General features: G+C 40.5%; 1 protein-coding gene across 2 annotated transcripts in view; it reads right to left on the bottom strand.

The window, feature by feature from the left end:
• The window catches only part of METTL25 (methyltransferase like 25), a gene marked incomplete at its 5' end in the record, with an annotated part of 43,323 nt that overhangs the window by 17,700 nt on the left and 10,706 nt on the right, over positions 1–14,917 (bottom strand). Inside the window, 2 exons of one of the 2 annotated variants that reach the window (XM_081926591.1) lie at positions 9,680–9,824; positions 10,847–11,485. In XM_081926591.1, the coding sequence (XP_081782717.1) occupies positions 9,680–9,824; positions 10,847–11,485 (784 nt within the window). The remainder of the gene's footprint in view (positions 1–9,679; positions 9,825–10,846; positions 11,486–14,917) is intronic. The other variant, XM_081926592.1, reaches the window with a different exon arrangement.

Here is a 14,917-nt window from a genome sequence, read left to right as displayed (position 1 = left end):
GCGCTGCTGGTGATTAAGCAATGAGCACATACTCACTGCACATGCACAGAAAAAGGAAGCCTTGGTGGAGACTAGCCGTCCTCATTGAGAAACTATTACTTATGTGCATGAGATCAAGGAGTTTGAGAACCCCAGATGTGTGCTAACACGTGATTATCTATCTGATCATTTGCCAACAACTAACACAGGCATGAGTTTCTGTTTGGTCTTCTTCAGCCCTGGTGAAAACAAAAGCCTTCTTCTCCAACTGGCACTGTTCCACTTTTAACTTAATAATTAGTCGTTTACATAAGGTCAAACACCATCACCTCTGGTTCTCACATGAGACAGTTATCTGTACAACTGCATGGTGCGAGAGTCTTGTGGGCTCACAAAATGGAAAAAAATTTGGGCAGCTGAGCAGGACTGGGTAAGAAACAGGAGTGTTCATGATAAACAGATGCGAGAGAGGGACTGCTGAAGACAAATCGATAAGTTGGCCACAGAAGGGAGGAAAACGAGGCAAGCGTCTAAGCGCTGGCTCAATATATATTGATGCGTACACATTCAAGAAAATAAAAGATTTTTAATGGAACATTTAGAAGAAAATTCAAAAAAATATATGCTCAGGTGCACTTAACTACTTACTAACAATGCCATTAGAGCACAGCTCCTTTGCTATTATTGTTTAGGGTGGGGATATCTGGCCCACCAAGCTCTATTTCCCAGTTGAAAGCAAGCAAACATCTTGGCTCTAAACCCCACAGCACTGAGATCACAGATAAAGCCCTCTGCCTGCTCTTTCATAAAGACAAGGCACTGTTTCCGGCTACCTCACCTAGGCTCTGGAGTGGGAAATGCTGATTGTGTGTATGTGAAACCACATACCGTACATGCATGTGTATGTATGTGAGAAAGAGAGCGAGACAGCACTGTGTGCCCGAATGCCTGGCAAATGTGTATTATATGCACAACTGTGCATGTATGGTAAGCATATGGTGGATGTGTGGTTTGTGTGCGCATGCACATACACATATGCACTAACCATGCCCAGTGTAGGAAGCTGCCCTTGGAGGGGCGGCTGACCACAAAAGGCTAGCCACTCCTACCTTAGGGAAACAGGCCAGAATTGCAAACTATATTTTGAAATTTGCTTTGTTCCTGAAAACAGGATCAATTAGTTTGTCCATGTTTATGTTAGCAAATCACCCCTCCGTTGCTGATACGTGGCTGGAAAGTCACATGTCACTGTTTACTTTCCTGAGCTGGGAAAGTCTGAGGACGAAAGTTACATCTTATCTATTCTGTTCTGTGGTGCTGTTGCACTGTGTTCTTCTCTCTCTGTCTGTTGCTGAAGAAGAGAGGAGGAGCCATGATGATTTGTCCTGTAAATATGGCAAAATAAATCTAAAAATGCTCACATTCACACTTCCAGTCGTCATTGCAGACTCTGCTGATTAATAACATGCACAGGATCATCTGACCTGTGACGCTGAGTGCTCCAGGATGAAGATTGATATCTATCCCAGGGGAGCGTAACACTGGACAATGTCCAGAGAGGTTTGTCTCATACCGGGGACTGTGGGGGGCCCAGGGCATGTTATGGACAGTTTAGACACAAGAAGTAACTGCTTCCAATCTCCTTGCAGGAAAGGGGAGTGTGCAAGCCCTGAGGTTTGTGGGTGCAACATTAAGGGTGTGTTCACACTCCTGTTTCCTGTGGCTTTGGCAGGCTTCCATCACTGCTTTTTTTTTAAGCCGGGTTCACATGACGTTAGCACAATCCATCGGTATCCAGTTGCTTTCAGAGAAATGCTCCTCTTTGATGAGCTTTTTTCCTCCAGCTAGCTTTGAAAATGGAAACTGTCACTTCCATTGTGGTGCGAGCCATTCAGGCAGGTTTTGCACGTGTGTGGATGAAAGCTTCACTGACTTGGGAGTTCCACATGGGGAAACAAATCACGGAGCAAAGACATCCCTGCCCCCCTCTCTGATGTGAACAGCGGTGGGGGAAGGCGACTTGGAAATGCAGCGGGGAGGAAACGACCTCGCAGTGTTTCAAACTGCTAATGTGAACACAGCCCAAATCATAGTTAAGTGTCACGCTTGAACTGCTCAGTGTGATGTGGTTTCTCCTATCTTCCCACTCCAAAGTTGGAAAGGGAGGGGTTTTTTTGCCTGCTGCAGAGAGTGGATTTTCCAGAGGCTTTTTTATTCTGCATTTCATCAGAGGAAAGTGTGTGTGTGTGTGTGTGTGTGTGTGTGTGTGAGAGAGAGAGAGAGAGAGAGAGAGAGAGAGAGAGAGAGACACTTTTTTAAAAAAATGATTATGAACAAAGATAAGCATTTACTTTGGAACTGCCGCACTCCAGTGGAGATATTTTGAGGTAAGTGGCTAAAGAAGTACAACTTTCCCATCTACAAAACTACTTGGCAATAAATGCATACAACTTACCTTGACCCTAGAAGTATATATAGGGATACTAAACCACTTAGCAGAAGGCTGACAGGCAGCTATTCAGAACAGGCTTGTCTGAAGCCAAAATGCATTCAGAACTAGAGCCAGCATACTGCATCAGTTTTGATTTTCATTGTTAACACCTGGCTATTTTTTCAGGCATTTATGGATTGTTAATTCTGCTCTGTGTTTTAAAATTGTTCTTTGTTGTTTAGCTGTCATTTCAATAATTGAACAATTGCTTTCAATGTATTGTTGTGCCCAACCTGAGATCCATTTGATATAGAGTGGGTTATAAATATTTTAATTAAGAAACCCCCACCTTTTTACAGAAATGAAAGAGCAACAAAAAATTCTGATTGAAAGCATCTTGCCGTTTGTAGTATTAAGCAGCACAAAGGTGGAATCTGAGGATAAAGGTGTTATAGGATATTAATTGTATCAAGAAAAGCACAGGATTCCTGATCACTTGCATCCCGCGTGCTTTTATTGTATATTGAAGTTCCATAATCCACAAACATTTACAATTTTAATTTTCATCTCATGTGTGTGAATAAAGAAAAATCGAAATGTTTAGGCTTCATTTCTAAAACACTATAGGGAAGCAATGGAATACACCCTAAGGGCAAGGCCTAAAAAAGGTGGCAAACCTGCCAAGAGATATAACTGACTGACAATCTGAAACAGCTGTCAGTATAAGGTAATTACCCAGGGCTTGCTAAACACACTGAAAAATCTCTGTATTTATCACACACTTATTCACAGGGATTGCTCCATAATTTTTGCCTAAGATAAACAGTGAAGAGTGACTTGATATGGAACCTAATACTCATATGCAGTGGAATTCACAAGGCTGGCACCAACAGCATGTCAGCTATTTAATTATAAAGATTACTACCTCGGAGATAGTCACCCAAAAGTGTGTTCATGCTTGGCTTGTTTATAGTGTACAACTAGAAGAAGAAGAAGAAGAGTTTGGATTTGATATCCCGCCTTTCACTCCCTTTAAGGAGTCTCAAAGCGGCTAACATTCTCCTTTACCTTCCTCCCCCACAACAAACACTCTGTGAGGTGAGTGGGGCTGAGAGACTTCAGAGAAGTGTGACTGGCCCAAGGTCACCCAGCAGCTGCATGTGGAGGAGCGGAGATGCGAATCCAGTTCACCAGATTACGAGACTACTGCTCTCAACCACTAAACCACACTGGCTCTCTATGCTTTAAAAAAAGCTCAACTATGCTTTTTTTAAAAAAGTCATTGTCTTCTTCCATATTTATTTATACCCCATCTTTCTCTCTGATAGGGACTCAAGGCAGCTTATGAATAACAGAGAAAGAAGAACTTATTGCCTTTTTATTGTTTACTTAGAAGTAGATTCTATGTTGGACTAAAGCACACCAATTATGAGTTAAGTGCTAGTGTGTCATTACTGTAACAAGTATTAACTCTGCAAAAGTTTAAAAATAAACACATAGAACTTTGGTGACAATCCAAACCAAGTTAGATATATGTGAAAGCTAGTATGATGATGATTAGTATTAGTATTATCATCATCATCACCATCACCATCAAGAAAAACAACAAGAAGAAGCTGGCTTACAGATAAAATAGGAAAACTAAAAAATTTAATCCATGAGCTTAACTGCATCTAAATCATGGCCTTTAATTATGCTCCAATTTTTTTTAAAAAAAAAATCATCAAGGAAAGACAAATAATTGTAAAATGTGGTACAGCATGAGGAGGACAGAAGTCCTAATAATCTGCTGACTTTGATTTGAAAATAAATAAGGCAAGTTTATCCCTGTTGAAATATTACAGAAAAAGAAGAATGGCCTAATAAAATTCAACCACCACCTCAGCCTCAAACACAAATGAGTGGCATGCATCACTTCCCAGACGGCACAGTACCTTCATGACATAACATTAGAGAAGTCCTAAAGATACACAGACTAGCTTTAGGGCTGTTTGAATTCCAGTGATTGGGTCAAGAAAGCCATAGAAGAACATATGACATGCACTGTTCATGAGTCTTTCTGTTACCACCCTGTTTCATCAATCTGGGAAGGTAGCCCATCTAAGAGAAGGAAAGCTCTGGTGCTAAACCTCTGCGGTCTTGCAGCTATACTCATTGGTGGGAAAGGCTTCAGGAGTAAACCCTAGGCAACAATCTGTACTTGCTGCCTTGTGGGACATATTCGGGAAAAGTAAAGGCTAAGGAGTAAACCCTACACAAATCTGGAGTGGAGTCCCAAAGACGATAGGATAGTTCCTTGTACATCTCCTTCCAGCAACTCTGGCAGCCAAGCTGGTGCCAAACGTATTGCTCTGCTTTCCTCTGGACCACATCATTGACGCCAAGAGCGGGGTCTTGTCGTCTGGGCAGCCCAGGACCTCCATATGCATTGCCCAGGCTTACACCCCAAGAAGGACACTTTGGTGCTGCAAACACAGATTCTCAAAACCCAGAGGTTAAGACCACGCCACACAAAAAGTTATAATAGGCCTTCCTATAGGAAAGACCCATTAGCCATCCTTCTTCTGTTTATTGCACTGATTTTATATATATGTGTATATATATATATATATATATATATTTACACAAACACACACACGTATACATTAAATAAGCTGCTTTATACACAAATATAAAGAGAAGTTATGGGAAAGGAAAGAGATTTTGAAACGATGCTTGGAAGACACAAAATGTTTTCTATGAAAAAGATGAATCGGTAAGTAATATGACAGGTCTGTTAGAAGATCTTGCATACTAAGTGTAAGCAATTAATCACTGTAATTATGCATTCAGACAGAAAAGGTGACTTCTTATCGCTGAAATATTAAGTATTTAAGTTATGAGAACTGGGATTGGGACAATATGGCACACACATCCTATACAGAAAGATATTAAAAACAATACCATGACAAGTGCTAATGGACTAGTTTTCTTTAAGTTGTTTAAAAACACTTCAGTCTAGGCATAAAACAGATGCCTGAGCAGCACAGAAGTTGTCCTGAAAGTCAAACCCTGCTTTCATTGGGGCTCCCAAATGGCAACATTATGCACATCTACTTCTAAAGTATTAGAAGCAGGTTTCTCTAGATCTTTATTTTATTTGGCTCTGGGTATATTTCATACTCAGAGAGCAGCCACCATTACAGGACTTGGGAGGCAGATTATATTATTTCGTTTTGAGATCGTTTTGTTGTTTTATTGACAGATTCACCCTGCTCTAGAGGATTCTCCAATCTGAGCCCTGTCCAGAGTTGTCAAGGATGCTGTTGTGAAACCATACCACTGAGAACGTCACTCAAAATGGAACAAGAACTGGGAAGATTACATCAGCGGCATTTTTTTTTGGTCTGTGCATTTGAACAAGTTTTACTAATAAGAAGATGGGATCACAACCAACCAGCACTAAATATCACACTTCGGTGGAAACCAAGAAGCACAGAAATATTTGTCCGCATTCATTCTGAGATTATAGAAAAATCACTTTTAAAAGATGTTCTACAACCATTTGTGTATTGCGTTCTGCATTAAAACTAATGCGATATCCTTTTAAAGGATGGTGTTGGGAGCTATAAAGACACAAACTATACAAGCCTTCATATGTATTTCATTTTTTAGCTGAGGTGAAAGTCTATACAAATCTTGTAGTGCTTTTAAGATTTAATTAAATACCTACAGAAGAACAGAAATGCAACTGTTTTGACGCCATACTCGTAGGTGGATTTCAGACTTTTTAGTTAGAAAATCAGTCACATTTTCCATTATTCACCCTTCACCCTTAATGTCCCTGCCCCACTCCCGGTAAATAACTATGACTACAATCCACCTTCCACCAACACACATCCATCAAGCACTCTTGTTACCAACATTATCCACCTCTAGCATTGTTCTGATCATGTTAACATCCCTCCTCTAATCCGCACACTGGCTTCTTGGACACCCTGCACAAGCTTCTTTCATTCAAAATGGTTCACGGCCTCATCCCCATCTCCCTACTTTTATGTTCCAGCACAACTGTTCCCTTCACACATCCAGCTGCATCATGCTTCAGTTGCCCAAAGGTCTCCTGCTCCTTCATATACGCCACCACACCCACTTCAAAACTGCTTGAAACTGTCCTTCAGGACAACTCAGTGTGACCAACTCCCTTACTTTGTTCAGGTCACTCCTCAAAACACGCTTATTCCAGGAAGCTGTTGTAAAGTAAGCTAAAGTGTTCTTGTTGTTTAGTAGTGTCCGACTCTTCGTGACCCCATGGACCAGAGCACGCCAGGCACTCCTGTCTTCCACTGCCTCCCGCAGTTTGGTCAGACTCATGTTTGTAGCTTCAAGAACACTGTCCAACCATCTCATCCTCTGTCGTCCCCTTCTCCTTGTGCCCTCCATCTTTCCCAACATCAGGGTCTTTTCCAGGGAGTCTTCTCTTCTCATGAGGTGGCCAAAGTATTGGAGTCTCAGTTTCAGGATCTGTCCTTCCAGTGAGCACTCAGGGCTGATTTCCTTCAGAATGGAGAGGTTTGATCTTCTTGCAGTCCATGGGACTCTCAAGAGTCTCCTCCAGACCATAATTCAAAAGCATCAATTCTTCAGCGATCAGCCTTCTTTATGGTCCAGCTCTCACTTCCATACATCACTACTGGGAAAAGTACGTCTAAAGTACGTCTAAAAGCTAAAGTACGTCTAGCCAATTAACACAAACTCTTCCTCTGCTTGTCGCTGCCTCGATCATCTGCTTGCTTTGGATGGCTATAAAGCTCTCTTTTCTTTTTGCAAAACTCTCACGTATAAAGATGACAAATATAGCTATACACAATCCACAAACACGGATATGGGTTTTCCAGAGAATAGTGTAATTTGCTTTGGATATTTTTCAGTACATGAATAAAAAAAAATCATTGCAGAGAGCCCACCCAACGATAGTTCCAGTTGGAGCATCTATGTACTCTTTCAAGACACAATAAAAATACTGGAGTTCATGTATTCAGTGAAGAAACACCTTTATTTTAATGTATGCTTCAAGGGGCAAAAAAGAAGAAGACTGAAACTGGAATTTTGAATTTCTTCTGTACTGTTTCTTCAATAAAACCCCTCTGTATTTTGAATTGGTCACTTGAGGGGGGCGGACTGTCAGAGAGCTATAGTGAAATTTAATAAGATAATGATTTTTAAATGTTTCAGTATACATATTAGTTAAAAACATCTGTTATTTCCTTTACAGCCATGTTTCAGATATCTCACAAATTGATTCAAACAATGCAAACATGTGCCATACAGCAATATTTAGAGATGGTATGGAAATGAAATCAAGTGCTTTGATCTTTCCTTTGGAGCACTTTATGAGTTGCCATGGTATCAAAGTCTCTTGCTTTTAGATTGATATTGCGGAAGACAGAAGTAGTTTCTTTCATCATTTCAAGAGGGTCAGACATAAAAAAACTCAAGTTCTATATCAAACAATGCTTCTAAAAGAATGTGCAGTTCCTTTACATGTCAACGGAACTGAATTTCCAAACGAGGAACGCAATCTAAATCTGAGCATGTATAGCTCAATTGATTTCAATGTGCTTGTGTGTGTGTGTCCTCTGGATCATAACCAAATAATCTTTCAACATGCCCCGCATTTAGAATCTAATGTGAAACTCTAGCGATTCAAGAGCAGGTTAAAAGTGGAGGCCTGTTGTTTAAGGGTGGCTCAATGGTCTGTCCGTGGCACCAGAGGCTGAAGTCACCTCTGTGTTATAAGAGATAACCTGGCTCTAGTGACATGTCACCTTTGTTTGGATGACTGCAATGCCTTGGATGTGGAGCTGCCTTTGAGAATGAGCCCAAAACTTTAGCTGGTACAAAATATGGCTGCTAAAGTATTAGCTAGAACTGTGTATTATGAGCCCAATATTTTATCTTCTCCAATCCCAATGCAATGTGCTGGTTTTTCTTTTTAAAGCCCTCCATGGTTTGGGATCTTGGTGTGTGACATATCACCCCTTCCTACATGTGCACTGTCTCCCATTTCCTCTCCGACCCTGTGTGCCCCCAAAATCTGTTCCAGAGGGTCCACTAACCCTCCAGAATTTTTTTTGAGGGCATGTAGGATGTTGGAGGGTTAATGTGACTAAGTTAGTCTTGTCCATAAACATCAGTGGTTCTACTCTGAGCACAATCAGCAACGGAAGCAATCCTAGGACATAAAAGCTTATGGCACAATAAATTGAAATGCTTAAGTTTGTAATCTTTTCCTACAGGAAGCTAACACAACTACCCTTCTAGTATTCACATTTGTGCTTCAAGCAAGTCAACTTCACAGAAACTGGCAGGCTGAAACTAACCATAGTTAAGATTACATAGCAACAGTTCTGGATCCAGATGATATGATAAGCTGCGAAAGCTTCCAAACTCCTCCCGGTCACACAGGAGGGGGAAGACTGGAGATGGGGAATACATAAACTCTAAGCTCACTATGGCTCACGCACATTGTGGTAAACTAATGGGTCTTGTGAACTAAACTAATGCAAACGTGTCTGAAACCTAAAGCCAAAGGTTGTTCTTTACTGTGATACTGAAGCATTATTATTTTTTAGTAATCTGCAAGATAATTCTGGGTAAGTTTTATATTTCCTATTTCAGATCATGTTTAAGGAAAGGTATATAACATATATAAAATCATTCTGTTCCCATAATGAAATTTTCTGAAACTATTTGCTCTCTAATTATACAAGTGTGCTGTTATCTACAAACCCATTAAACTTCTCTGTTTGTGCATTTACATACTTAAGGAGGTTAAACCAGTTTAAGTGGCAAGCACATTGACATCATAATCTTCCAACGCTTTCCTCCCAACTTGGCCTATGATTGTAAACAGCCACAGTATTTCCAAAGGCATAAATGCACAACTCACTGTATAATGAATCAGTGTGGTGTTATGGGTACACTGCTAACGGCAAAATCTGATACAAACGTTATGTGGATGGAAATATAATGATGAACAAAAACACATATTTTTAAGTGAAGCCAAGTAAAAACAGCTGTCTTTATAACCACATTAAAGCATTCTGTATTAATAAGCCTATGACCAAATATTACAAATATAAAAGAGAGTGGCAAAACAGGAAAGCCACAGGGCCTGCAGAAGTCATAATGAAAAGCAGTAAGAAATGAGTCAATAAAAGAAACCAAAGACATTATTAATTAAACAGTTTTTTAAAAAAGGACTCAGGTAGAAAAGGCTTGCTGTACCTTCCTGAGTTTCATGCTCCTCTGACAGAAGATGGTAACAGCAGCCGACACTGCAAACTGCCTTGATTTCAGGTTTAGCAGTAAAAAGTCGCAGGGTGCTCGGAGCAAGATCACCACAGGTATGTAGACCCACCATTACACAGTCCTGGAACAGAATACAAATAATACACGTTCAGAATTGAGCTCACCATTAGTGAATTGTCATACACCGCAAATCTTGAAGCCCACAATGTATGTGACGAGGCAAAGATCATTTGCATTATTCCTCCAGCTCTCTCCTACCTATAGGTGGAAGAGAATGGAGAAATTAAGGCCTCTTTGATTTATTAAGGTCTCTTGGGAAGAAGTTTCCACACTGAATATATTTACCCCCAGGCAGTATGCTGTAAAAAGCAGCCACTTAGCTCTCGGGAGGTCAGGTGAGCTCCAGCACACCAGCCCCCTGTCTGCCACTGTTTTCGACGTGAAATATTTCAAGCTTCAAAATTAATAAAATGAGTTAATAAAGTAAGATGATAATCCAGGGACATTGTAAAATTAGCCAATTTTTTTTTAAATAAAGGGAATTTTTAGTCAACGTATGTTCCTGAAGTTTAAGGAAAGTGACTTTATACAGGCTATATGAACATGTTTAGATATAGGGAACAACGGATCAAGGAAATGTGAATGGCAAGGAACTTCCATTTATGAACCAAACCTCCACTTAGCTAAGCCTGTACTTATGAAACATTTAGTGTGGCACTTCTAAATAATAGCAATGGTGTCGTTATAAAATGGATCCCATGCTCTATTTCCTCTGTGCTGTTAAAAAAAATGTTATAAAGATGTAGCAGAAAATATTTTTAAAATGAGGTTAAGTAGCCCAGAGTTCTACTTCACAATTTGCCTTACAGTGATGACCAGACCAGGAATTCTATGTAGGAGGGAACATAGGAGGGAAAGACCACTCCTATTCCAGTTGACTTGGTAAAAGGAACTTTCTTTCTTTATTAATAGCCAGCTGAGAGGCTAGTAGCATACATCTCCACATTGGCCACAGAGGATAGACTTTGCTCTGTGGCACCAGCAAGGAAACACAGGCTGCTTGTCTCTTAGCAGGACTGTAAAAGTAATAGCAGAATGGGTTTATTCACAAGCAACCTGGATTATAACAACAAGCAAAATAACCTCCAGATCTTCAACAATGTCTCGCAGCTCCGTTTCTGCAGTGACGTATGATGTTAATGGAGAATATACGTTGGCTTCTTTTGACCGGCTTGCTTTCTCTTTAAGGGAAGCCATCTTCCTTCGTTCTTTCTCCTCTTCACAGAGCTCCCTACAATTACTTCTGGTTGAGCAGTCAGTTTCCACAGCGTCAGCAGGCAGAATACTTAGGAATACATTTTCCGGAATGTTGCTCTCTTCGGGCTGCAGCTGAGCCCCTGAGTGAAGTTCATACTGTTTGTTAGTAATACACTTATCAGAGTCTGTGAAAACATCAGCTGTTTCAAAAAGAATGGAATCTGGAGCAGCCACCTGGGCCTGACTTTGAAGACTGTTATTAGTACTTAAGAGCTTCTCACTGATATTTGCTTTGCATTTCCCTTTATCTTGCTGTGGCCTTTCATTTGCCTCTTCCAACACTTGCTCTTTGACATTTGCTCTTCCCCGTCTTTGATAGGCTTTCCAGTGTTTCTTCAATTTCCTGTTCCTTTCATTAGCTCCGTGGGTGTTTGTGTTTGAGGAATCAATTCCGTAAACCTTCAGATTATACTGCAATGACAAGAAGGAGCTCAGGTAGCCTTTTCCAGATCCCAGGTCAATAACCTAGAACACAGATAACAAAAATAACTTTTTAAAAGTAGCAGATGCTCATATTTGCAGGCAGCAACTATAAACTATAAAATTAATGGCGGGTGGGGGAGGAGTGTAGGTCCTGTGATTTAAATAGTTCTGTTAGCGTTTATATCTCCCTCGAGGTTAGCACAAGGTAAAACTATACTACCTGATAATCAAAATGCAGTAATTTAAAATTCAAATGTCCTAGACTCGGAAACAGGTCTTTAAGAATTTGTATTTGGTCTGCAAATTTCTCCCCCAAAAGGGTAATTTACTAGGACCTTAGGAATGACAAAGAGAAGGTCTTGAGCTCAGGTGCTCCCTCCCTAAACCTCTTCAATTTCAGGAGAAGTGGGTGTATGCATTGGGGGGAAACATTACGTTCAAGCACAGTATGATGTTTAATAACAGCATTTCAATATCATATTTCAGTTGTTCCAATGGGGTGTGTGTGTGTGTGTGTGTGTGTGTGTGTGTGAGAGAGAGAGAGAGAGAGAGAGAGAGAGATCTCATAAACCTTTAGAGAACAGAATTAGAACACAGGCCCAGTATCGAAGCTGGTGAGCTGAGGCTAAGAGAGCAGTGGCTTGCCCAAGACCCTCTAGTGAACTCACAGATAAGGTTAGGTTGTATTCATATTCTTCCCTTCTTACACACCAGCTCTCTTGTCCTGGCTGGTTCATTCATTCACCTATCCTCAGAATGAATGGAGAACAAATCCTGGTCCCAGGTTAGGTTAGATTCTGGGAGGAAAATATCACTTGAATGAGCCCAGAGGAATTCATTTTGAGCTTTTTGTCTCCATGAAAGAGCTGCTCCCAGACTTCCAGGAGGTGGATTTCCCCAGGCTCATTCCTGCTATTATTGAGAAGTGTGCGCTTATAATCTGTTTTTATCGTATACTTCTACCATACCTTGTTGACATTAGAAAACACGGTCAATTAAAGTAACTTTCACTCTGCTAAATAAGTTCTTATTTGAATTAATGTTCAGTTTAGCTTTCATTAAGAATATACAAAAAGTCACATGGACAGGTAAAGAGCCTCCAATATTAATGTAAAAATGAATGTCTCACTCTTTTTATGGAAGTGCTTTTGAATCCAAAAAAGCTCTCTATCAAATATGAAGATCAACCCTTAAAATTTTGTCTCACACTATAGAAAGAACGGTTATCAATATTACAAAATGCAAGTATTTGAAATGGACAGAACTTACAAAGGGAGAAACTGATTGATGCTTCCATATACAAAAATACATCTCATACCAGAATCTTCCATTTTCTATAGACAAAGGTCTGAGAGAAGAGGGAACACTCTCTCTTTCCTTCTCAAGCATGTGAAATCTACACCAAATATTCTCATCTGCAACTATGACAAAAGGAATTTATAAAATGATTTCCCAACAACTGGTGAAAACGTAACACTCTATATTAATGTAATTTACAATCTCTTTGATCCTTCAACACCTTTGCTGTGGTTTCGATATGCAGTTCAACCTTTCTTTAACAGGAACTTGAGGCTTGGGCTTAAAACAATAATGGATTGTCCTTTACTGACCTCTAGTGTCTGTCAAATTGCCAGTGCTACCTCAGCAAGCCATTTCTACTCAACGTTTTAATCAAGGAAATCACATATGTACGTCAACACTATACATTTTTAATGAACATTTGTGTTCCCTTTGAAAAGTGCAATGAAAGTTATGCTAAGCACATTGAAATAAAGCACACTGGAAAAAGCTAATCCCCACTGAAATACCACTGACTCAACTTGGAAAGGCAATGCCAAGAATAAACTATTAAAAGTGAAAGTTCCAAGACATAATGAAATCTTTATTGGGTTAAATACTATGTCCAAATACAGTCCTCGTAAGCAACAAGGCAAAAACTTTAATGCAACAAGGCAAAACATTTTAATGGCAAGTCAGAAGTAATGCTTCAGCCCAAAAGCTGGCTGCATGTGTACTATTCAACAGATATTAAAAGGACCAAACTTAAAAAGCTTTATCAGGGGCTATGTTCTATTCTAATGGTTTTTCATGATATTATAGTTTATATTTGTTTTGTTTTTATCTCATTATAAGCTACAAAATTCCTTGCAACTTAGTTAGCAAGGGAAACATTTTAGAAGTGAATTATTTTTTAAAATTACATAAGCTGGGTTTACATAGCATGTGAGACAGGGAATGCAATTAAGCTGGCAGCTGGGATAGGCCTTTTCCTCCCCCCCCCCCCCAGTGGGCCCCTCACTGCTGGCCTTGGGGCTGAGCCTGGCGAATGGACTCTATCCCCCTAGTCTGTTCTCTGGATCTTTAGCCTTTTGCCATGTATCAGTGGTACATTTCGGTCTTTTCTTATTAACATTTGTTTACATGCGGTAACCATTCTGCACACATCTGACTGATTCATGATCACCAACACATGCATCACTTTCAACCCCAGAAGAAGGTGGAATGGGGTGGTGGCGCAACGGGTTATGCCCGACCACCGATGAACACTCAAACAGGGAGTCGCCAGTATTTGAAAAGGTATAATTTATCACTGGCTTGCTTTTAAAACCTAGCAGACTATCCACATGTTCTGGAAGTGTTGGTAAATGCCAAAGAACATTTACAAACACAAGCATACAGTATACACGATTTTGTCTTTGAAATGTACCGTAAGAAAACCAGGTTGGGGGGGAAAGTCTCTATCATTCAACAAGTTGCAGTTTCTTATTCACGAAAAAGATTGTTCCCAGACAGGAGCCAGAAAAGACAATCACTTGCCACAGCAGGACAACTGATTCTTAAAGACACTTCAAGTCTTAACGGTTCAAGTAAGGTTCTATTTGCACAGAGCAAGGCTACTACCATTACGAGATTGCATCTTCTGCCCAAATAAGACCTAACTAGATGCTCTCCATATGTATAAGCTTTGGGAGAGATTCAATGAGCACAAGCATTTCAGCTTCTTTCCGCTCCTTCCTCTACTGCACTAGCAGAATTCATCGTGCAGGCTTCCACAGGGGACCTCCTTGGTTGAATCCGGCACTATGAGTAGAGAAGGGAACCAAAGAACTGCACTGCTGGCCCTGCCCTCAGCATCATGAATGGCTATCGCTCTGTCTCCTGGATTTCCACACCATCCACGAGAAGTTGCTTATTCAAAAGCTTTCCTGATACAAACATCAATACCAACGTAGAACTATCCAACGTACAACTAAGGTAAAGGTAAAGAACCCCCGGACAGTTAAGTCCAGTCAAAGATGACTATAGGGTTGTGGTGCTCATCTCACTTTCAGGCCCAGGGAGCTGTCGTTTGTCCGCAGACAGGGCAACAGGAGCTCACTCCGTCACGGTGATTTGAACCGCTGACCTTCCGATCGGCAAGTCCAAGAAGCTCAGTGGTTTAGACCCACAGCGCCACCCGCGTCCCATTAAACC

Source organism: Podarcis melisellensis (genome assembly GCF_964234715.1).
Source record: "Podarcis melisellensis genome assembly, chromosome: 10".
In the NCBI taxonomy this organism is placed as follows: Eukaryota; Metazoa; Chordata; class Lepidosauria; order Squamata; family Lacertidae; genus Podarcis; species Podarcis melisellensis.
The sequence above is the reverse complement of the archived record's forward strand: the minus strand, read 5'-3'. Positions and strand labels throughout refer to the sequence as shown.